The 25212-nt window shown below is 34.5% G+C and overlaps 3 protein-coding genes across 5 annotated transcripts in view; all 3 read left to right on the forward strand.

Moving 5' to 3' along the window:
- Positions 1 to 7759: 7759 nt before the first annotated feature.
- On the forward strand, positions 7760 to 9976 carry RpS5a (ribosomal protein S5a). Of its 3 annotated transcripts, none has more exons than XM_018458451.1 (3): positions 7760 to 7828; positions 8991 to 9363; positions 9645 to 9976. In XM_018458451.1, exons 2-3 carry the CDS (start codon positions 8998 to 9000, stop codon positions 9927 to 9929), a joined length of 651 nt encoding a protein of 216 aa, XP_018313953.1. In that variant the 5' UTR covers positions 7760 to 7828; positions 8991 to 8997; the 3' UTR covers positions 9930 to 9976. The 3 variants fall into 3 exon arrangements, with proteins under 3 accessions (XP_018313953.1, XP_018313955.1, XP_018313954.1); XM_018458453.1 differs by having other exon boundaries at positions 7771 to 7832; XM_018458452.1 differs by lacking the exon at positions 7760 to 7828 and adding an exon at positions 7841 to 7941.
- A 429-nt stretch (positions 9977 to 10405) lies between these two features.
- On the forward strand, positions 10406 to 11811 carry ND-13B (NADH dehydrogenase (ubiquinone) subunit ND-13B). The gene is made up of 3 exons (XM_018458454.1): positions 10406 to 10528; positions 11123 to 11284; positions 11484 to 11811. The coding sequence occupies exons 1-3, from the start codon at positions 10508 to 10510 to the stop codon at positions 11655 to 11657; spliced, it is 357 nt and encodes a 118-aa protein (XP_018313956.1). The 5' UTR covers positions 10406 to 10507; the 3' UTR covers positions 11658 to 11811.
- A 5273-nt stretch (positions 11812 to 17084) lies between these two features.
- Positions 17085 to 25212, forward strand: part of LOC108729326 (uncharacterized) — a 100998-nt gene continuing 92870 nt past the window's right edge. Inside the window, 1 exon segment of the mRNA XM_018458385.1 lies at positions 17085 to 17597. The gene's annotated coding sequence lies outside the window, so the exon portion shown is untranslated.

The raw sequence follows: 25212 nt of genomic DNA on the forward strand, positions 1-25212 counted from the left end.
AAAAAATAGGGACAAAAATAACACATTAATTAATGGTTTTTATATCAAATACATTTATATTTAGTAAATATTTACATTTACTTTGAACTATTTAAATAAATACTTATTAAAATTTTGTATTTTTTTGTAATTTTGGACACATATTTATATTTAAAAGCTGTCTTTATTTAAACATATTTATTTCAAGATTGTTTTACTTTATCGGTCATGTTTTCGATTCGAACCATCGCATCGCATCGACTCGATGGAAAGTCGCCGCGTGTCGTGAAACGAATGCATCTCAGATGCCATGCACGCTATTTACCTCGACGCGCTGTCGAGTGCGAAAGCGAACTGTGGCGGAAAGATTGCTCCATTACAACGGCGACAAGTGAGGTGCGTGTGCAGCATCTCTCTGCCAGGTTGGAGGAAGAAGCTGGCGAGCTACCGGGAAATAACAGCATATGCGAGATCTCGAGGATGTATTTCGATTTATCTCGCACGAGCGAGCGGTTTCAGCGTGCACGTGCACCGAGCAAGCACCAACACCGATGACTGTAAAACCGAGTAGTATTAGGAGCTCTGCTGTATGCTGTTTGTTCCGCTCTCTTCGTCCTCTACACGTCTAGCTGATTCTTTCTCTCTCTCTCTCTCTCTCTCTCTTTCTCTCTTCCTCTTACTCATGTTCCCCTCGTGTCGAGGGAACATGACAATAATACGATATGAGGCTACGGGCCGCAGAATATAACGTAACTCGTCTCAGCGGGGTTCCCTAGTGCGGGACTTACTCCTCACCCTCTGCCAACGAAGAATAACGAGTTGGAGAAGGAAAGGGGATAGAGAAGGAGAAATAAATGTAGACAGAGAAAGCATGGAAAGAAGAAGCGGCAGGCGCTTGTAAAGTGTAATAATGCTACCCGGCGGGGACATTCTTAAGGCGCGTTTACGCCGATGATTCTTGTGGACAATTACGTTACCGGTGATATAAACGGGTTTCCTGTAGCCGACAAGTGTCGGCCAACTTTACTGGTCGACAAAGTCATAAATTTCGGTACGGTATCCTTTGTTGACTAATTTTCTTGGGAACTAATTTGAAATCCGCTAGACGTGCATAAATGTCCAATTGAAGCCCAATGATCTGAATGATAATTTCAATTTTTACAACCTTTTTATATTTCTCATTCTTATTCCGTTTAGTAACTCTTGTTTCTCTGTTATGCTGTTCGATATCGTTTTAATATGTTTAATGTAGTAATACAATCGCCGATTATTCCGTATAATATAAATGTTGATTTATGCAATCAAGCGTTGTTTAAAAAGCTACCGTCAGAACAGTCAGTTTATTAATGTAAATAATATTTGAAAATCGCATTTGATTGCCACATTATTAAATATAGGTATCATTTAGGTTCAAAGGGAGAAAAACGCAGTCAATTTATCGTACTTCTCAAATCCATAACTTGATAGTACGCTATTGACACACGAAATTCAATAAATGCATCTTTCTCGTTACAGAAACATCGCTCGTGTAGTGAGCGATGTCACGCGCATAAAGTGCCGTACGTCGGTTTATAAGCTATTTATGCTAATGGTGCATCAGATAGATAGAGAGGGAGGAAGAGAGAGAGAGAGAGAGAGAGAGAGAGAGAGAGAGAGAGAGAGAGAGAGAGAGAGAGAGAGAAGTCGACTCATCGCCGTCGGTGAAGTCGTAATTGCTTTTACGCGAATGCAATTACGGGGCTTTAACGATGACGCGACGCGCTTAATTGCGTTTATATTCGCGCGGGATATCTACGTAATGAAGAAGACAATGGGGCGAGAGAATGGGGGCGAATGGACCGTGCCCGCAGCGTAACGCTATGTCAACGAGTACGGTAGCTATCGCAATTTTTTCACGTTCCACGCACTCTTTTATTGCGACTGCTTTATCGAGAAATAGAAAGATGCCTTCGTCGTCGTTGTCGTCATCGTCGTCGTTGTCGAGCGTCCGCAAAAGCCAAGTTTCCAATTAGCGGCGACACAGAAGACCCTCGTTATAAATGGGAGTTAGGGATCGAACAAATGCGTTTTATAACGATTTACATCGCTGAATTTATTTTCATAAGATTTATAAGAAACACCCTGGCTACGTTCTTTTAAATCATTACGTTTCTGCTTATCAGAAGAACGAAGAAATAGTAATTAATATAATATTAAAAATAATTAAAAATTGAAAAAAAATAATTTATCTTTTCTCTATAATATTTTGAATACATCGTATTTTATGTGTTTTTATGGCAGTTCGAGCTTTGTTCTTTCAGGCCATTGGAAAATTCAAAATTTTATTCCAAATATTCCTATACCATTTATTACATACTTAACAATGATTAATGTCTATTACTTCTCCGTCGTGAAATTTACACCTTTTGTCCGTAACCTGAGTCTTCAAACTTTAGTGCAAATTTTTATATTGTTACGAACTGCATAGAAATCTGAAAGAATTCTTACATACTTATAAAAGCTTTAGCAACAAGTTTTTACTATCATAAAAAAGTTGGATTATATATTTTACTTATTTTTTTAATTTAAATTTATCAACCAAAAATCACAATAAAAAGATCGACTGCCTCTAAAGTCCAACATTATCAGAATAGAGAGTTAAATATTTCAATTATAGACGACAGACTTAATTATCTGCAATATGAATCTTTTTGGCACAAACGAAATTTTATTCTCGAATGTTTCTGAAACAAAGAAGGGGGGAATCTGATTCACTCTAAAATATCTTGTTAAAAAACTATTTGATAAATGTAACAGAGATGTTGAAAAGTGAATTATTCCATTTTTTGAAAGCCAGTAGTAAAAAAAACTTAAACGGCGGGAGTAAAAATATGATTGCAGACAGAAGGTTAAAAACTTCTGTGGTTATTTTACAAAAATCAAGCCTCAAAGAACAAAACGAAAAATTCGAACCATGAATATAAATAATATATCTAATGTAATAATTTTAAATAATGAAAAACGTAAGCAAAACTGCGCATAATTGGAAATATTATAAATGATAACAGTGATTTTCACGGTGGTCCAAATGAACGCGTATGCAAACGAATGTGTATATGTCGACGTGTGCCATTAGATATTTACGCGCGTCGAAGCTCGTCGTCGACGATTCGGTCATATATGAGTATTACTGCCTCTACGTCGGATCTTACTTAAAGTAATAAAGTGGAACCCGAGATGGGTTAGCAATCCGGACGGTGGGTCGTAAATTTCTCATACCGTACGGTTGCTCGCCCGGCCGTCTCCTCGAGCCCTCCAACCTCTCAGCCCCTCCCCATGGTCGCCCTCCTACCTTCTGCTCGCTCGTCGAGCACGATTTCAACCCTATTCACTCGCCGTGACCCTCTGTGCACCCGCTTTCTATACAGGCCCTTACCATCGACAAAGCAACGAAATAACAGATTATTACAGCGATGATTGTTTCGGATATGTGCTACCATCAATATGGTGGTTTTAGATTCATCCGGATTATTAAGGGATATTAGCTAATTTAATAAATCGAGCGAATAAATACTGCTGTTCGTGTTTATGTAATAGATGCTTAAATTCTCGGTATCGTAACTGTTTGAAAATCAAGTTATATCTAGAGAACAAAATTTGTAAATATTATATAACATAATTGAATTTACTCAGTGATTGCAATTACGTAGACATTCAATGAGACCTAGAAAAATTAGTATTATATCTAACTATATATATATATATTATAAATTTTATCATTTATTTTATAATATATGCTTAGTAGAAGTTATTTAATTATTTTTGACTAAAACGCGATTGTATACATCAAATTGCAAAAAATAAAGTTAAATATTTTATTCAACTCTGTGTTTTAACAGTGTAAATATTTCACGGTTTATTAAATTCACATTTCGATATTTCTCTTGCTTATAAATATACTTATTAAATTTCTTAGAAACTATTTGAAAATTATGAGAAGCAATTCTTATAAAATATTTGATCTGAGTATGAGATTTAATAATCCGAATGTCATGAGTGATTCTTATAACCGTAACGACCGTAGCATTAATTAATGAATTAATTCAAATTTTACCCTATATATGTTGAAACATAATACAAAAAATAATGTCACTACTGATTGTCACTACTTATTACTGCGTTCAATTTCAATTAATTCATTTATACAACTGTCTAAATATGATAATCACAACTATCATAATTAATTACCACAATTACAAGCTTCTAATCTATAAAACAAGCTATAAGCTGTGCTTGTGATTAACAGAGAGAATATTATCAACATAAATTACTAATTACTGCATATACAGGGTGTTTCCAAATTAAATGGCAAAACTTCGGGAGCGTGTAGAGGAGTAAAAAACTAAGAAAAAAAGTCCTATAGACATATGCTCCTTTTTGCTTTGTTTCGCAGGAAATCACGAAAAAAGAAAAAAATATATTTAATTTATTATTTTAATTATTTTATTTATAAACTTTTTAATGAAGATTTTGTTCGAAATGTGCACCTACGTACGCGGCATATTGCAAAAGACAAAATTCATCTACTGTTAAAGGCTTTCAAAGAGCGACTGACAAATTCATAACAGAAAGTGGAAAATGTAATCAAATATGTCGGTGCTAGATATGGCAAGAAATGTAAACATTTTTTTTCGATTTCTCTGAAACGGAGCAAAAACGAGCATATGTCTATAGGACTTTTTTTCTTAGTTTTTTACTCCTCTACACGCTCCCGAAGTTTTGCGATTTAATTTGGAAACACCCTGTATATGAAATATTATCAATTATGGCATATACATATCGTCACTTATTACATATATAAAAATTAATACTCAAGATACAAATGTTATCAATTTGTATATGCATGAACACTACACGTTTGAATTAATTCATTTTACTAATTTATGAAAAATTTTGTCATGCATGCGATATTACAGTCGTAAGGAATTTATTTGAAGAAATTATCGTAATTTATATTGCAGACACACTATATATACCATATATTGTATACAATAATGCTACGATTGCACGAAGCATACTTTGACGAATTTGTCATATGACAATAGTACTTTTTTCTTGTTCGAAAAAAGTTCTAAACTAGTACGCTGTTATTATAAGTTGAAGTAAAACAAATATAGTTCATTTCGCTCCGACTTACTACATCATCAATGTACGCCAATTCAAAACTTTCTTCGAAAAAGAATAGACCTTATAAACTATATTCCAAGTAGTAAGGTGATGACAAAACTGTCAGCTTGTTACTTGAAACATTGACACAATATAAAATATTTAAAAGCAATATAATTATCCAAATTCAAATATCTGGGCTTGTATTTTTGAATCTATATTGTACGTGAAAATCTATATCTATACGTAATGTACAATAATATTTTGTACATGATATTTTTTGAAAATAAAACTTGTTATATGTAATGAAAAGTATAATGATCATGCAATGATTTTTTTCAAAGAATATCAAAATCAGATTTATTTGTCTATCTAATATCAACGATATCAATTTCAAAGCACAGTTGATTTTGATCAGAGAAGCGGTATTGTTCAGCGAAAATCTTTACGTTATGGCGGTCGCTCTAATTGGCACACCCGGCAAACACATGCACTCGTTATGCACTATTAATGGGTAAAATCAGTGATTAATTGCGGGACCGTCACGCTCGCGGCTTTCCGAATCGATGCGCTGTCAAAATTATCACAACGGTCAGAGGTGTACAATCGGTGCAATGTCGGAATATTTCAAAATTGTAATCAATTCAAATTTGTAATGGGAATTTTACACATTCTATGCTTATCAACAAGGTACGACAATTAGCAATGTTTTGTTTGACGATTTTCAGAAATGCTAATAGACTCATATAAAAGATGAGCAAAACGTTTTTATTTAAATTCCAAATTAGCATTAATTGGAATGGAATTTAAACCAATTAAATGTACCATGTGAAATCACGCGATGTAACGTGATAAAGATCCGTTCATTCTAGCTTGCACTCTTTGCTTTCAAAATCTTTGTTTTTTTCTTTTTTCATCACTCGAGTATGTATTCATCCCGTCTTAGGTTACATACAACAATAGTATTCACATAAATGGCATGTAAAATGTAAACATATAGCGTGACAGCGCGATATTCACATAAAATAGCCCAAAATCATTATAGAATTAATGTCGTGCCTTCGTTTGTTTTTAAATTTTCCTGGCCGAAATCAGACTACGCATTGAAGATTAAAAAGCACTGAAAATTGAAATTTGATTTGTAAAAACAAAGAAATTTTAGCTCCTTTTATTTTGATTGATTAAATTTTATTTAATCTTTAATCTCAATCTTCAATGCTTAACCTGATATCAGTATTATAAGGAAAAAAAATCATGCTAATCTTTGTTTTTGAATTTGTGTACTTCCTAATTTTATAAATAATATTGCTTTCGATTGCAGAAATATCTCTTCCCCGAGATATTACATATGTATATGTATAGTTGTAATTGCAGATTTACAACGCTTTTGATCCATAGTATGACAACGAATAAACAAACGCTCTCAAAATAAATGAGAAAATAATTACTATTATTGTTAATAACTGACATATTTTAATTAATTTAATTAATACGTACGTATAAAAAAATATTCTATATAAATTCTTTGCAGAAGTAATGCTACGATCGTACGAAATTCACTTGATAGAACTTTTGTACGATCGACATAGCATATTAAATCTGATAAATTTTTTATCCGCTTGCAATAGATTTACATTAAATCTATTATCTCGAGAAAAATAATTTTGATAGCAACATTACAAAAAAAAAATACAAATTTATTATTTAACATTTTTAATTAGGTTTTATTTAGAAAGTCTTAGAAAGATTCCGAAAACATTCGTAATAAGAAAAAAATTAATAAAATTTTGTGACTATTATGCATAAACAATAATTAGGAAAATAAATATGGAAACATACGTGATGTTCTTTTGCTGAAATACTGGTTTGGAAAATTATTGGAATGTTAGATTACATTTCTTTTTTATGTAAATAATTACGAGCGTACAATTAACAGGAATATTAACGAAGATTAACGAAATAATATTAATGAAAACAAATAAAAAAATTTCTAACCTAATCCCCACAAAGTACAATCTTTCCTGCGATGCAGCGAAAAGGTACTGTTGGCGACATCGTTCGGAGAATCTCCGAAGTTGCTCTCCATGTCTCCCTAATTTCAGTTGATAAAAGAAATCTTTTTTTTTTATATAATTTTTGGAAAGAAAGTAAAACCGTTATTAAATCGTTTATATAACTCTTCCCTGGCGAAAATAAAAATCGAAGCGTAAATCGAATGTAAGGGGAAGTAATAGAAGCGTAAACGAAGCTTTTAGGAGGTAAAACTTGAAGCAATGAATTGTAAAAGGCGTTTACATTTCTTTTACATGATTTAGCAGGGACTCGCATCACATCATTTTCGACATCGTGATTTTATCGCCAATACGTAACTACGTTACTACGTAGTTCCCAAATCAAAAATAAATATACTGGCACTAGTGTTGTGCGATTTCGATGTCGGAACGATTCCTTCTCAAGTTTCCCTCTGATTACAGACATCTACATTCATCTCAACGAATCGCATTATTTATATTTACAAGCGTGAATATTAGAACCACGAATATTTAACTCAATTTTTACTCACTTTCGTAGTCCTTCGACGGCTTCGACTGCCTTCGGGGTGCAACTTTGATTAACGTATTCAAAATCCGGCGATCATAGGCAGATGGCGCTCACGGTGTCATGGCCTTTTCCTGTTCACGCTTGCACGAACGAAGACGTGAACGTAAGTTACAGAGTAGGAATAGACGTCGATTCGAGACTATTTTGTCGCGAGACGGTTTGGATCGGCATCGTGGAGCAATCGAGTATAAACGGGAGCCGTGAGTGATCGTGCAGGTGCGGAAATATGTGCGGAATTTGGCGCGAAAGAAACACGCCCGAAACAGCGGTACATGTGACCGCGTGGCCACATGTGTTTTGCCAGTTTCGTATCTGTTGGATCTTTTCCTCGAGAATTTAACGAATTAGAGCGTTCGCCTTGCCTGCGATCGACTTGCCGCGATCCGGAACCGCATAATGTCTTATCTTCCAATTTTTCTCGCTGTTAACGGTTTGGCGTGTAGTACCAAACAAAGCGGCTAGCCGCTTGGGAAGATATAAATATTTCCTTCTTTCTCTGAACCGTCGTGAACGAATTTATTCCAATGCAGCGAATTATTTTTTCAATTTATTAGTAAAGAAAATTATGAAAGAAAAAAATTAATGAAGATTTTAATTGTAAAATTTTAATTTTATATTCTTAACTTATTAAAAGCCATTTTAATTGTGTTGAATTTGTTATATATTTTTAAACAGATTGAAAGAGAAAATATTAACTTAGTATGATATGAAAAATAATTTGATATAATTTAAAAAATTCCTTAAAACTTGATATATTTCAGAATAAATATATTTCAGGGAAAATAATTTAGAATAACATTAAAAAAAAATCATTCTATGTTTGTTGATAGGCATGTTCTTTTTTCAAAGAAAATTCTGAACTGTAAAAAATACTTTGGTGCAGTAAATTAGAGCAAAATAAATATGGTTTGTCACTTCAATTTGCTGCATCATTAAATATTATTTTAAAACTGTGTTTGAAAAGGAATAGACCTATTAATAAAAATTATAGAATGATTTTTCTGATATCTTGTTATTTTTCCTGAAATATTTATATTTATACTGACATAAATCAAATTTTCAGGAATTTCTAAAATTGCAACAAATTATTTTTCATATCATACTAAGCTAATATTTATTATAATATTTATTAAATATAGTTTGTTTTATTCCAACTTACTGCATCAGTGTATACTAATTTAGAATTTTCTTCGGGAACAAACAGAGCTCTAATCTTGTATTTTATTGAAAGAATAACTAACAGTTTTCTCTTTTTTCTTTGACAGATAAACAATGGATGACAAAGAAGCTTTCGACGATATGGTGGTGGCGACCACAAATACGTTGCCGGTAGCTTTACCGGCCGAACTGCCAGAGATCAAATTGTTCGGACGCTGGAATTGCGACGACGTACAAGTAAACGATATGTCTCTGCAGGATTACATCGCAGTTAAAGAGAAAAATGCTAAATACCTTCCACATTCAGCAGGGCGTTACGCGGCGAAGCGTTTCAGGAAAGCCCAGTGTCCTATTGTGGAACGTCTTACGAATTCTCTCATGATGCATGGCAGAAATAATGGAAAGAAACTAATGGCTGTGCGAATTGTTAAACACGCCTTCGAAATCATTCACCTTCTCACTGGCGAGAACCCTCTGCAGGTGAGTTCGTTATTTAATGCAAATAAAGTTTGCATTTAGGTTTTGCATCTACATGAATAATTGTATTGAGAATATTTTAAAGAATTTAATTTAAGTTTATTATATTAAAGTAAAATTTATCTTAATAATATATTGCTTCATACAAACTATATTCAATTTATAATGTAATTGCTTGCATGAATATATAATCCATTATACAAATAAATATATTTATGGATTATATTTATGGACAATATTTATTTAAATAAATTATTACACTTGTTTGAACATTTGTGCTTCAGGTTCTTGTCACAGCCATTATCAACTCTGGCCCAAGAGAAGACTCTACGCGTATTGGACGCGCTGGTACAGTAAGGCGACAGGCCGTAGACGTATCCCCGTTACGTCGTGTTAATCAAGCTATCTGGTTGTTATGCACTGGCGCGCGAGAAGCTGCATTCCGCAACATTAAAACGATCGGCGAGTGTCTAGCCGACGAACTTATTAACGCTGCTAAGGGTTCGTCGAATTCATACGCGATCAAGAAGAAGGATGAATTGGAACGCGTTGCCAAGTCCAACCGATAAACAACTTTCTACATGCGGAAAAAATAAATAAATGTTCTATCTTTAAATTGTTTTCTTTACTTACTTATTTTCGATCCATTTCTTGTCGAGAAACTTCTAACAAGTTTAATGACTTTATAGTTATTTGAGATGAAGGGATATTTATCCTAATTATTTAAATGATATCTATACTTTCTAAATTTTTTGAAAAATATGATAACACACTTGAGAGATAAAGAAAATTTAAGAGATTGTTCATTTTGTTCTCGAGTCTACAATTTTAGATGGCTTTTCATTTTTTGTAAAGCCGAGAAAAAATTGGAGTTGTAAGGAATTTATATATAATATTCATTAAATAACAGTTACGTTAATATAATTTCTCTGAAAAATATACCTTATATAAATAGTTTCGAAAGCTGTCATTCATTGCGCGGATTCACGACTACATTTTCGATATTAACGCGTTCCGAAACTCATCATTAAGGTCTCTCGCCTATAAGAGTCAAGAAGGTATACAATACTAAATTTTGAGGTTAGAAAACTGATGGAGTGAAGAGAGATCTCTAATATATCGAGTGTTAGGTAATACTGCTCTGATCATGGCAGGTGTACTCAAAAAGGTAATTTATTTATAACAATGCATGTTCTTAATTAGAATATCATAATTATACGGTGATCACTCATCCTTTAGTGTAAAAGAAAGTCTTATTTCAGATAGCTATCCTTCAGATTTAATAATTTTTTCTCTCAAAACTCAATTTTGTCCTTTAATAATATTACGGGATATACCTTCCTAATTAACATTCCAATGTCTAATGTACTAATGAGCAAATTTTTTTATGCAAGGACAATATATCAGCTAACAGAATAACAAAATCACAATGACATCAAAATGAGTCGTGATTGACTGAAAAGTGACTTAACAATCAAATTTGCAATTATTTTGATGTCATTTTGATGTTATGATGACTTGTGCTTTACTTGGTATACTGTTCAAGAAAATTTCAGAAATTAATGTGCAAACTTCTGACAGTTACAAACTAGTTTGGAAATATTTAGAGATAAGATCTTGAAATTTTCAAGTTTATCTTTTTTTCTCTAAAAAAATATGGTCACCGTAATCATGTTCACATATATTTTCGTTGTATCTTCAACAATTAACTCTTGCAAGAGCTCAGAATTCACTTGTTAACATAAATGTCTTTTGTTTGCAGTCTACATTTATAAAAGGGTTAGATGTTTGCAAGACTCCTCATCAAGACTTAATACCACTGTACAATAGAATTTTGAAAGTGCTACAAAAGTTTCCAAAGGATTACACTTACCGGAAGGAAACAGAGGGGATAATCAAAACTAGATTGACAGTCATGCAACAGGTGAATGATATTCATTGAAGCAGCAATTATTCTGTGCAATAATACTGCTTTCCTTTTAGCAGTCATAGTCGACACTAACATTCTATCCTCTTGGCATTCAATAAATAATAAAGGCAGAACAACATTGTTGTGTCGATTGTGTTTCCTAAAAGGAAAGCTCCTATCATGTGCTGTTTCTGATCAAGCATTACATTTACAGAATGAAAACATAGAAGTTGTAGAAGACAAAATAAATTGTGGACAAGTGGAGGAGCTTATAGATCAGGCAAAGAATGAGCTATCTCTGGCAGAAAAAATGTTGCTCTGGAAACCATGGGAGAAATTAACAAAGGAAGCACCACCCAACCAGTGGACGTGGCCACCGCATAAATAATTTTAATTTGTTAATGATATTTGTACATAGTATATAACTAATAATGCAAATAAATAGAAAGCACATTATGCACAAGTTCGCAATATTAATGCGACAATTAGAATTCCAACTTTATTTAACCGCTTGGGAATTGCAAATATATTTAATAAAAACAGCAGCCTTTTTAATATTATCCGGGAAAAAAATGTTTTATATATAATTATTCATTATGAAAAATTTCTGAATACATATCCAATTTACCGACTACCCAATTTGAAGTAATGATTTGGATTCGATGTCGCTAGTTGGTGCCACCATATAATTTGAGGTGTCTTGCGAGTATTCAATGCCGTTAGATGGCACAACCTTACTGTTGTTTTACTCAAGAATATTCCTGTATTTGATAAAATAAATTAATAAATATACATTCATCTTTACACGTAATTTATTGCAAATGTTTCTTCAATGAAACGCGTGGATGAAAGAAAATGAATTGTAGATTAAATACAAATTTTATAGATTTATGCAAAATACGCTTAATTCTCGAAAAGAACAAAAAATTCAGCACACACACAATTCAAGAAAATAAATAATCTGTAGTAGAAATAAATATTAATTTATTTAAATAAAGTTTCGGCAACAGACTGTATACAGAATCTGATATGGCAATTACCTTCGTTAGCTATAATTTGTCACACATAAAAGCGTCGTCTGCATGCATACTTGAATGAAAAATTATTAGTTTTAAGAAATTTATAGATTGATTTGAGATGTACTAAAAACACTATTATATACACATTTACTTAGTAAGTCGTCCAATCTCCATTATTGTCGAAAATTCAAGTATCGTTTTGGTATACTTTCTATAAGATTTCCCACATATTGCTTTTTATCGCAACTGCTTTAAATTGAACACAAGCTTTCCTTGAAGCAGCTTCCTCTTAATGATGAACCATGTATTTTCAATTGGATTCACATCAGGCGATATATTGGGCCAATTCAAAGTCTAATATCATTTTCGGCTTTCCATACAGTGCACAAATATACAGTTACAGACTAAAGTGTTTCGTGTCATTATCCTCTTGCAGTATCTACGATTCATTAGGCTAGGTCCACAACCTTGCTTTAAGAAGCAATGGCTACGTTTACACCGTGCATTTAGGCCGCAGCTTATACAATAGACGTCCTTGTTTATCCTGCACAGAGAGAAAAATGTTTGGTATTTGTAACTATAATTATATATACCATAAAAAATATGATTGTCCCAAAATATAACTATAAAATTATAGTCACTTGAATCATTTTTATGGTAATTTCAACTATTTTATGATTATAACAACTATAATTATAGTCATTTCAGGTTGCCAATTATATACATTTGTTGCTGAAACTATATATATAGTTACTGTTATTATTATTATAGCAGTAATAATCATAATTATAGTAATATATAATTATAGTTACAAATACCAAACATTTTTCTCTCTGTGTGTATATTAAACAAAGACATCTATCGTATAGGTCGCGGACTAAGCGCGTGGACTAAACGTAGCCATTAAGTCATAAGTAGAAAGAGATTAAGTAACAATAATTTCTCTCTTTAAACTGTTTTTGCGCAATCTTTAGGCTTTAACCGTTAGACTCAAGCGAATTGAGCAAAACCCAATTTTTACGGCCTAAAAGCATCAGTTCTGTGACCGATATATCGTCACTTACAACTTAAAGCTTACGGCTTACGGCCTCTTAAAGCAAGGTTGTGGACCTAGCCTTATTCGATTTAAATCATTTCTCAGCAGATTTTAACAATGCTCGCCGATAGATTTCGATCAGCACCTTTTCAGCATTTAGATTGTAAGTAAACAAGTGCCAAAACCGTGAAAACTGAACCATTCCCAAAACATGGATCTTAATTGAATGTTTAATAGCCATTCTACAATAAGCCATTAGTCATAAATCAGAAGTTAGAAGCTGGAAATTGACGACTGTGATTGGTCAATTTCCAGCTTCTAACTTCTGACTTATGACTAATGGCTTATTGTAGAATGCGTGTAATGGTGTGCTGCAAAAGCGATTTTCCCGAAAAAGACATACACGTTTGGCAGGAACCCATATGTGTAAAAAGACGCGCTTTGTCAATAAAAATTAAATTACTCTATGATTCAAATTTTGCATAGTCCATAAGCGTCGCTTATCGACATGCTTTGGTTTAAAGAAAAATTTTGGCATCGCCATTAAAAGATGTTTGCCTCATTTAGCCGCCTCTTCAGAGTCATTATACTAATGATCACACTCCCTTTTTGGCCAACAACTTTTGGCCTTGTCGCAATGTCAACAGACTTTCGCTGAAACAACTTTAAAATGACTTTATCTTCTTTCTTCGACGTCCCTTGCGTTTTTTCTCTCTCGGGAAAATCGACATCTTTTTGTTCTTTATATTGTATCACCCACTTCCGTAGTCTTCTGACTTATGCATATATTTTATAGCAACATTTTATAAGTCATTTTAAGTCCTTTACTGTGACTCTGTGAATACACAAGAATACTGTCTCAAAACGTTACTCAGGTATACAAAGTCATAATTAAGTCATAACGATATCATGAAACGTCATTATGACGTCATTTGATACTAAAAAATGAACTTGTAACAAATAGGGTCATGATTATGTCTTTATGATATCACTATATATGATTTTTGTGTTCTACTTGGATAGCATATAGCGCATTTATTTTGGAAATCACGCGTTCTTATCACAACCAATCACAATGGAGAGTACTGGCATCTCTAACACAAAGTGTAGTAATCTCTCTTCAACCACCATACCACAGTGGACTTTTAATAATTTTCCCCTGAAGCAGTCACAAGAACCGACGATCTTGTGTGACAGACTATTATCTTATTGCTACCTATATTGGCAACTCGCTCTTACTCCTTTTAGTCGTACGTTTCTCTCGGCCTTAATAATCGTAAAACCGGCTGTCCGTTCCTCGGTATCGCGGTGGTCCGTCCAAATCGTTCGTTCGGATCGATCGTGATTGGGTTTTGCACACGGCTAAGTGCACCGACGAAAAAACGAGGCGGACGATCGCTGGGGCCCGAGGCACCGTAATTTCCTGATCGTCCACCGAAACCTGACACGGGCGGTCTCTCTGTCCGTAAAGTGCACGTTGCGCACGACCAAGCTCCCGATTATTATGAAATATCAAACATATGTTCTTCGATATCGACCTTAATAATCATTTAATTGCACTTAAAAAATGAGTAGCCCTTTAAAAACGACCATAAACAAGTTAATAACGTTTATCATTTTCGCGTCGTATCGAGAATGTATTCACCTGCGAGTGAAAGCGAGAGTACTTGATTAAACATTGACATTCGCAGAAAGAATGAAATGATTTCACAAATGTTAAATTTAATTAGAAATTGTTCGATGTTTAGGAACGAAAGATGCATTTATTTCATAATAATTGGAGTAAAAAAGGATAAGACGTCTTGACAGGAAATATATCCTGTCATAAATATTATTCCGTTTTACCGTATATATAAAATCCTTTATATAAAAATACTCTTTATATAAAAGTCATCTTTTAATCATTTATGACTTATTTTGCCGTCATTTAAACATTATCGTGACATGTTGCTTGGAAGGCAGACTATACTTTGTTATACTATAGCTTTCTTCCATATTCGCATCTTACTAATAGACCAGTCCATTTTTCAATCCAGTATGTCATTCTCTTTAGCAAGATAATTAAAAGCAATAATTAAAAGATATTCTTTTCGATACAGGTTTTAATTATCGTCTGCCTGTATGAACATCCTCTCAAAATTAATTGACACATTAATGGTGTGCATTATTTTTGTCGCATCGAGAATTGATTCTCATGCAAGTTATGCGTAGAAGCTAAAGCACATAGCAAAAAATTCGATGTCTGTAATAAAGAACGCAATAATTTTGCGGAAGCCAGATTTTATTAAAAATTATTAGATTTACAATTAGAATGTTTGTTAATATCATAATTAGGGCTAGCAAACAGATATTTATTTGCTCTAATATAAATTTGTATGTTATGATTATTACGAATGAACTATATAGTGACGAGACATTTTCGACCTGCAATGTACAACTTCCTTCAGCAGATATAAGTAATATACGTTAAACCCGCAAAAAAATATATTACTAATGCAATAAATAAATTCGAATAGTGTAATAGTAGTGAAGAAAATTTCATTAAAATTACACTGAAATTTTATTGTAAAAATAAGTATTATTAATTAGCATCGTATTTCAGAGGATACGCGACAAAATTATAATAAAAAAGTTTCCTTCATGAATTCTAGAACTAATTTTATGCATCATATTTTATGCATTAGTTCTAGAATTCATGAAGGAAACTTTTTTATTATAATTTTGTCGCGTATCCTCTGAAATACGATGCTAATTAATAATACTTATTTTTACAATAAAATTTCAGTGTAATTTTAATGAAATTTTTTCCACTACTGTTACACTATTCAAATTTACTTAATGCACTAGTAGTATATTTTTATGCGGGAATGTTTTATTCCATTTTATTGACATTGTTTAAGAAACATTGTGAGAAATACGTATAAAATCTCATTACTATACAATATAATTACTTATAATTATGCATGTATGTTAATTTATGGATTTTTTTACAATATATTTTCATCTTTCGTAGTATGACTAATACAGGTTCTAATTCAATAGTGTACAACAAAACACGAGCTAAATTATACTCTTTCATCTGGCATGCGATTATATGATGTAATCAAAAGTGAGCGGGCCATTGGCTGAAACTATTAAAACTCGAAAAATGTGTTCCAGATATCGATCATATAACTCATTCTATAGAAAAAGAAACGCAATAAGTGAAAATTTCTCCCATTATCTTCAATGATAAAAATTTCCATTTTTCGAGTCTTCCCATAAAAAAAAAAGTTACATGATTAGTACTCTGATCTATAATTTCCATATTTGCCCGCTTCGTTTTGATTGGTCGGTTTCAATACTCCCAATTTCCAACGAGCAATCTCAATTTTCAATCTAACAGTCTAATACACGGAGAGTTGAGCCATGGTCGTCATAGTGGAGAGTAGAGTTGAGCTCCAGGGCGCGCCGTGACCGGCTCGCCTCGCGTTATCAGTCTCGTTTCCCGCGGAAGAGAGCCGTCCTTGCGTCCCCCTGAAAAAGTCGTGGCGCGCGAAGGATCCATGGGGGGCTCGAGGGGAGGCTGATAGAGAATAGCGAAATGGAAAAAGGTGTACCGTTCTCCGGCGAGAGAGGTAAACGGTGAGCGCGGGCGCGGGGTGAGGACGGCGCGCACCATCCCCACCAATCGCGGCTACGCCAGCGGCCAGTCTACGGTTGCGCGGCGCGGCGAGTTTGGGCGAGTTTGCGCGACTAGCACTCGCCCGTGAGACGCCGAAGCGACAGGTAGCGGTACTACGCGTTCGTCGCGCCCTCGCGCACTCTGCCCTCTTCGCCTCCTTCTCCGTCGCTCGCCTCGTGCGATGTAAACACGACCCGCGTTCGGCAGGTGGTTCGCAGGCCGCGAACGCGCGTGGTACGGTACCGTTCGTGCCGCGTGTCGGGAACGCGGAAGAACGTCTACGAGGGGAGAGGTTCTCCGCGTAGCGTTTGGCAATCGATTGACAGTGAACGGTGACAGTGCATGACGTTCGTCGTTTGTTCGCCGCTCGCCCGCGCGACCGAGAGAGCGCAAAGTGTTTTATTCTTTCTCTCTCGCTCCATCGGACGGTGTAGTGATCTCCCGTGCTCCAGCCACGGACCTCGGTTCACGAGTTCGATTTTTGAGTGTCACGAGGAGAGGAAATTCCCTTGCCGAACGCAGTTCTTTTCCTTCACCGTCTGAGACAGCCCGGCGGCGACGAAAGTCAACCCACGCCGTGGGAAAAGGAACAGCGTCACGGATTTATCGGTGAGTCGAGTTTACTGATTTTACGTTTTTCGAAGAGGATCGAGAGGATCGACTGTTCGATATACGATATCGGAGCGGACTTCACGCGGTAGGATTTAACCCTTTCGAATTGAACGTCTTAAGTCTATTCACACGCTCGGTTCTTATATTTAAGACGTCTTAGTACTGGCACGAGATGTCATGAATTCCAAAGTTTGCTTTCTATTCCTGCACTAGATTGCACTAGAACTCTCTTTCTCGCTTTCGCTAATTATCGAACCTCTATATCTGTCTCACCTTAAATTCCAAAAGTGTACACTAGTGTTACTAGTTCAGCTATATAGAAAACAGATTCCGAATGTTCCAATTCGCAATTCCTCGATCTCCAATGCGTGGTGTGGTAGCTTTATTGCAGCAATATTGCAACGTTCCAGAAATATTGCAGTAACATTGCGAACGGTGCAACAATGTTGCTATTGTGTGGACTGTAAAATGTCCCGATTTCAGTAAAAAGTACTAAAGTGTTACACCAAAAATGGGACGTCATATTACGTAGAAAAATGAAGCAAATAGAGAATATTAACGATTGCTTCAATGTCAATCTTGTCAATGTATAAAATTTTATTATTTAGTGTCGATCGACGAAAAAGCTTTGTTTTATAGAACTTTGTCTTTCTATTAAAATTTCAGTTCTGGTTCATCTTATGTCAATTTCTGTCACTGTCAATTAACTTCGATCTCGGCTTAATTTACTCTTTTTTAATTTTTAGGACTAGAAAAAGATAAAAATTACTACATTGGTAGAAACGAGCATTAGATAAAAAAAAAACTTGACAATAAGAGCGAAAATAATTAACGAGAATTTAAAGTACGCGACTTGACACTTGTCGTTGACTTTAGTGGCTGAAACTCTAAAGCACGTGTTTTTATTTTTTTCAAATTATTTATTTCACATTCGTTTAATGTTCTCCCCAGTAAAAATTACTGTATCTCGATTCGAGACACGTTGGTACGTGGGTAGGCATATACGTTTCTAAATAACGAAAGGATTAAAACCTTAAAGCTCGGAAATAAATTATGCGCGCGCCGGCGTGAATGCATGAGTAATGCGTATTGAAATAACGCGATACACAATTAACATGCTATGCCACACGCGCGGCATTTACCCGGAATAATTTGAATAGACAAATTGTCGGTTATTCGAGTGCGCGTCATAATATACTTCGCCGTAGTGATTTATTTTCGCAGCGGTGGACGCGCGAATTTTTATTACCGTCATAATATTAGCACACATCAAAACGACAGGATCGGTAGACATTAATATTAATGTACAACACGTTCCTGTATTTATATGCAGCTATTTACAAACACAACTGTTATTCACAAACGTTTATGTCTCACGAAATGGTCTGTCGCCATCGATATTATTTTTCAAGAAAAATTTTGAATTTATTAAAGATTTAGCCTTAAAATATAATATGGTGAATATGAAAACAATTTTATAAATAAAGGACATTCTGAAGAAAACGTTGCACGTTGAGAAAATAATGTTCGATATTTATGATTATAACTGCATAGAATAATTTATAGTTAGCTCCATTTTTATAGTCGTTTTCGATACCAACTATAGTATATATGTATTTGATATATAGAATTGTAAATGTAATTAGAAAGGAGATTTGGTTTAATTGTAAATATAATTATTTATATAATACGTTTTTTATTTATATATATTTATTTATACGTTATTATTTATATTATTATTTTATACGTTATTATTTATATTATTTATTTATATATTTATATATACGTTAATTATAATTAACGTTATAGAATAATAACTATAAAAATATATAAACGTTAATTATAATTAACGTTATAGAATAATAACTATAAAACTAGAGTTCTTAACTATAATTATATTTTATTATACAATTATAGTTTTAAACACCAAACACTTTTCTCTCAATGCAACCATCATTTTCATGAACGAAAAGATATTTTAATAGAAAAACGTTGCATATTTTTAATTATTGTAAAATTTAAAAAATATTCAATGCAACTCTCGAGTTCATCGAATCAAAATATCCACGTTTGATTGGAAAATCGAAAGGATTCAATTCAGTGCACGTTTTCGAAGGGATTAATCTTGGAGAAAATTAAATTTAAATTAGCATATTCAATGTTGCATCGAATCCTTCAGTTTATAATTGCGAAAAATAGATTGTGAGTCGTGATCAATTTCGTAGAGAAAATTGCGGCATTCGCACGTGCAATGGGCACGTGTAGGTTCGTTGACACGGCGAGCGGGCTGCACGCCCTATTTCCATTCGTACCTTCGCCACATGTATCGCCGTGCATGTGTGTCGTACTTATGAGAGCACAGGTGATGTCTACATACGTCTCGGGTCCGCCACGATTAGTTTTTGACTATCTCGCGTGACGTTAACCTGCTTTCGAAACATTGTATCGCGATACGTTTTCATAGCTAATCAGGTTAATATTCATCGGATATTTCGCGTTATCGTTAAATTTAATCTTTAAATAAACGTACACTGAAAAAAATTTCTGGTTGAAAATGGACGAATCAGAATTTTTTGATTAAATTTATTAGAATTCTAGTTGAGATAACAGGAATTCTGGTTGATACAATATTTCTGGTAAAACTACTTTACTATTTCTCATTTTTACCAGAATAATTATATCAGAATTCTGACTATCTCAACTAGAATTCTAGTAGATTTAATCAGAAAATTCTGATTCGTCTATTTTCCACCAGAATTACTATTTAATCCAATCAGACCATTTTTCTCAGTGTAGGTGAAACACATTTATTACATTTTACAGAATGTGTGCCTTTTTCGTATTTCATTCAATGAAATCAGCTTGTTTTAATCATACGCGTAATAGACTGCGTATTCCCTGATCTTACATTATTAAATTCATAATGTTAAATTATTCCCAATTTGAGTTATTTTTAATCATTTGTACACTGAGAACAAAATTGGCTAATTAATTCAATTCGTCTTTATTTCTTTCGTTGGAGAATATATTTAAGTTAAATATAATCTGTTTGTAAATACGTACATTCTTCTAAAGAAATAAAGACGACCTATATTAATTTAATCAAATGAACAAATTTTTTCTCAGTGTATAGATCTGCTCCTACTTAATATGTCGTTAATTTAACGATATATGAAGTTAATTTAATTTCAGAAAATGTATTAAATTTGATTCAAATTTAGTTTATATTGTTTACTAAGTGCATAAGTTAATATGGACGTTTACTTTGAAACTAATTACAGAAATGAATTAATAATTTATGTTATGATACATATAGGAGTTAAAAATAACAAAATGTTATTTTTATCTTCGGTCTATTAAATTAACTCAATTTAATTCAAGGGATTGGGTTATCATTACTTCTTTGACATCTGTAAGCATCTGTGCTCCGTTAGAAAGAATTGAACATATCAAATATCTCCTATATAATTCGATACTTACAATTACAGAGACAGAACTACCTCATTCTAAACTCTTTCTAAGCACTCTTTCTAAACCAATAGTGATAATTTTATGTAAGAATGCGCAGTTTACTCCTATTATGTCTACGATTTAGACATCATTATATTTCAAAATATTTCACACGCTAAATTCGCTCTCATTTTAATCACACCGCGAGCACTTAATTATCGAATGATGAATCATCTTAAGTTTTTTAATTATGATGCCGAAAAGGAAGAAATTCGAGAAAATGAAAGAGAACGAATGAAGAAGGATAAATGAAAAAGGGAAAAGGAATGCGAAGTCCAGGCGATCCTCGCGATCCGCTGCCAAGTCATTGATCGTTCACGGTGACTATAAATCCCGAAACGTGGATCAGCAGCCCATCGGATCCGCGTTTAGTTATGGCCATGCTCGTTATACGCACTAAGTTCGCTATGTGCGTCTTGCACGAGCGCCTGTAGATACAGGCGTATGCGTACACGACGATATCGCGTGCGAACGTCCGTGCGTGCATGGTTAAGGAATGCATCGAGAATTTTCATTGCGCGTGATCCGGATTTTTCATGGCCGCGTCGGTAACGTCGCCTCTTAGGTGAAAATTAATAGTTGTTTACCTATAATAATTCCCCAGGTGATCAACCTCTACGAGAAGACGGTTACTGCGACCATACCGCGTTATGGGAATGCGTGCCTGATTATCGTTGTGATTTACGGGCCTTTAAACGTGGGAAAGTCATCACTTTTTGCGCTACGTTCTAAATTTTTACTCATTTAGGCTAACGACCGATTTAACCCCGAAAAAGATATTCGCACTCAAAAAAGATACGCAGCTTTAGAATTATTTCCAAGAGTCCAATAAGACGTTTTTTCGTAGCTATTTTGAAGAAATTTAATCATTATAGAAGTTTAATTATTATGTTAATCCATTATTAATTCGCTAGTTACTGCAGATTATTGTTATCGGATTTCTTTTAGCAATATGACGGCAAGATTGCTAGTTTGCAAAAAGAGTTTTCTAAGAATTTCTTTGAACTTTCGAAACTTTTTGCGCCTTGCCTTATTGTAACTGGGAATCGAAAGTAGAGAATGATGCTATTTAAAATAGAATTACTCGACGATAGAACTTTATATCGAATATAGTAGAATTATTTTGCAAATCTGGTCAAGCTTTTTCGTGTCGTTTTGTAGCTCTTTCACGGCGTGAAAGACAGACGATCGCGATTATATTTTCAGGCAAAAAGAATGGTCGCACGGCGGGCGATATTTTCTTAGACGGAAAACAATGCCGGGCGGAGATGAGCGCATCTTTCCGCTTGCAGCCAAATACAATACGCGATTTTTACGAGCACCGGTTGGTGGAGATGTTATAGCTTTCGTGGTACAACCGAACGAGAAGTAGCCAGACGGACAGCTCAAAAGTTTCGCACGGCTGTATCCCCGTATGAGATTCCCTTGTACGCGGCACGTCTATAAATGTCGTATTCTGCTGCGACTTACTGCGTCTTTCGGAGTGTCGTTTCCTTCTCTTCGCCGCATTCTGCGAATTTTCCACTCCGCATTTATTTCCCCGCACGTACTCGCCGAGGTGGCGATAAATTAAGTCGGAAGTATTCTCGCTCCCTCTGTTACTAGTCAATTATCTTCCTCTGACAGGTTCAATCCTCCTAAGCTGATTGTGGGTCTATTGAATCCCCATTATAAATCTTCTTTGTAAAAAATGTGAAACAGTTTAATTTTCCAAAAAACAGTGTTGAAAAGGGCTACGAGCCAAATACAATGAATTCAGAATTAAAAATTAAAAATATATATTAACATATAATTACAAGTGAAAAACGTTACGAAGACAAACGTTTCGAATCACCATCGGATCATTATCAATGTTAAACGTAATTAGATATAAACATGAGTTTAATTTTCTGTAAAATTTGAATTATTCTTATTTCCTAAAGTCTTTGGAATGGAATCTCACTCTAAAGAGTAAAAATTATGTCAGTCTTGGAAAAAAAGAGTGGTTTAATTTTCAGTCTTCAAGAGCGAGATTTCACTCTTCACGGTGAGATTCACTCTAAAAGTTTCAGAGAGTACTTATTAAAGTATACTTATGTTAGTACTCCTTTTTTTAAAATGAATTTTGAATGTCATTTTGAAATTAATTAGTGTTTTGGAATTAATTAGTGCCTTTTAATTAAGATAGATTGAATAAGTCTTGCAGACTCAGTGTCATTGTCAGTAACTATAATATATTACAGATTTTATTGTCTCCGGCGGGTTTTTGGGATAAATTTTCACCTCACGAAATATTGTTATACATCTCAATTCTCCGTAAAACGTTTTAAAACAAATTAAGAAAAATATCAGAAAAAACAGTCAGTCATATTGTCGAGACAATAAGTTCTTTTATTCGGCTCTAGTCGAATCTAAAGACGCTCTAATACGAATCTAGACTTGAGAAAGTCACTTCTGATTGATTCGTCATGAAGAAAAAGTTAGAACAGAAAGAGAAAGAGAAAGAAATAGCGTAAATGTAAATGTCCTTGCCTCTCGTCGATTTTGTTAAAATTATTATCCTGCATATAAAACTACAGTTCATGTCCAGATTCTTATTAGAGGGTCTCTAGTCGGGTCGACCACGATTCGCCGATTATTTGGCGGAACCGTGCCGCGGAAACGATGCGCGGATCTGCGATCTCTGGTCGACAGAGTATGGAAAATGACCGCGGAAAGGTAGCCCCTCCGCATTGGTAGAACGTTAACGTGCCGTGACGTTGCCCCGTTAGAATACTCGGCGGCGGCCTACCATCGCGTCCGTGCGCCGATCGTGAACTTTATTTGCACTCCTCCCGTCGTGCCGAATCCGCATCTCGCCCTCCACATCTCTGTCGGTCGGTCGGCCGTACGATAGCCATCTTTTTCACGAAGTTACGGTACCTGCCGCGTTCTCGCGCCGAAATTCATCTTCCCAGCGCGCCTCCCCCTCCCTTCTCTTCCCCCCAAAAAATTCATTACTCGTACTCACGAGTGTCCTTTTTCACACCTCGCCTAATTTAACAGATGCAAGTTAACGCAGCATAACGCAGACGTCATGCGAAAGTGGTTTCGTCGGAATGCTACGATACATTCTGTTAGATATCAAAAGAGCATGGTAATCCCTTAAATAATATTTTGTTATTTTTAACTTTCATCGAAATGTAAATCAATCTGGTTAGTCAAAATAAATATCAACTATACTAACGTATGCACTTAGTAAATATTAAATTCGAGTTAAATTTAATAGATACTACATTTTTGAATAGTTTAATTTCATTGTTTAAGGGCCGATTGCTTCATCTTTGGATAAACTATGTGACAATTTAGCTGATGGATAAACAAGAGAGTACAAGAGATTAAGAGAGTTAGAGAGTGAGCTGAAGTTTATCGAAAGGTGAAACAATCCAGCTTTATTAGTTAAATTAACGACATATTGAGCAGAAGCAGCGATCTATAGATATGATTAACAATAACTTAAATTGGGTATAATTTGACAGTATGAATTTAACAGTAGTTCTTTTTTTATGTAGTGCACCTACTATTGTCTTTTAATTACGCACGTATTGTATCGCGTAAAGGAAAGAATGTTATTCGTACATTAATTCGTACCGTACATCTTACTTGTTCGTCTTACGAAATTGTATAATTCATTTTAGCCGAAAGCGATTTGATTATTCCTGATATTCAAAGTTTACGCATGCCTGAGAGGCATCATAAATCCAGATAACGTAAATCAATATAATAAATCAATGGGTAATAAACCGCGCTTCGTGAATTCACCGCGTTTATGAATATACGGTTAACGTCAGAATTAATTGGATACGTGAAGAACGTAGCGATGTAGGTACGATTATAGGATTCGTGAACGACACGAAATGAATTCGTGGAGCCTCCTGAAATGCCGCATAGCGGTGCTGGAGGATAACTCGGCGGGTTAAAGGTGAGGTGAAAATTGAATTGCGAATGAAACGTGTTGGATGATGGAGAATATTTAGGAGAATTGGGACAATGACTATGGCACGCTGGAATTCTCGATAAACCGAAGCTGAATGAATATCTGAATGGTAAATCAGTAAGGTATCGTACGCGTCAAGTGTGCGCG

This window comes from Mycetomoellerius zeteki, unplaced genomic scaffold (assembly GCF_001594055.1).
Source record: "Mycetomoellerius zeteki isolate Tzet28-1 unplaced genomic scaffold, Tzet1.0 scaffold73, whole genome shotgun sequence".
NCBI classification, from domain to species: domain Eukaryota; kingdom Metazoa; phylum Arthropoda; class Insecta; order Hymenoptera; family Formicidae; genus Mycetomoellerius; species Mycetomoellerius zeteki.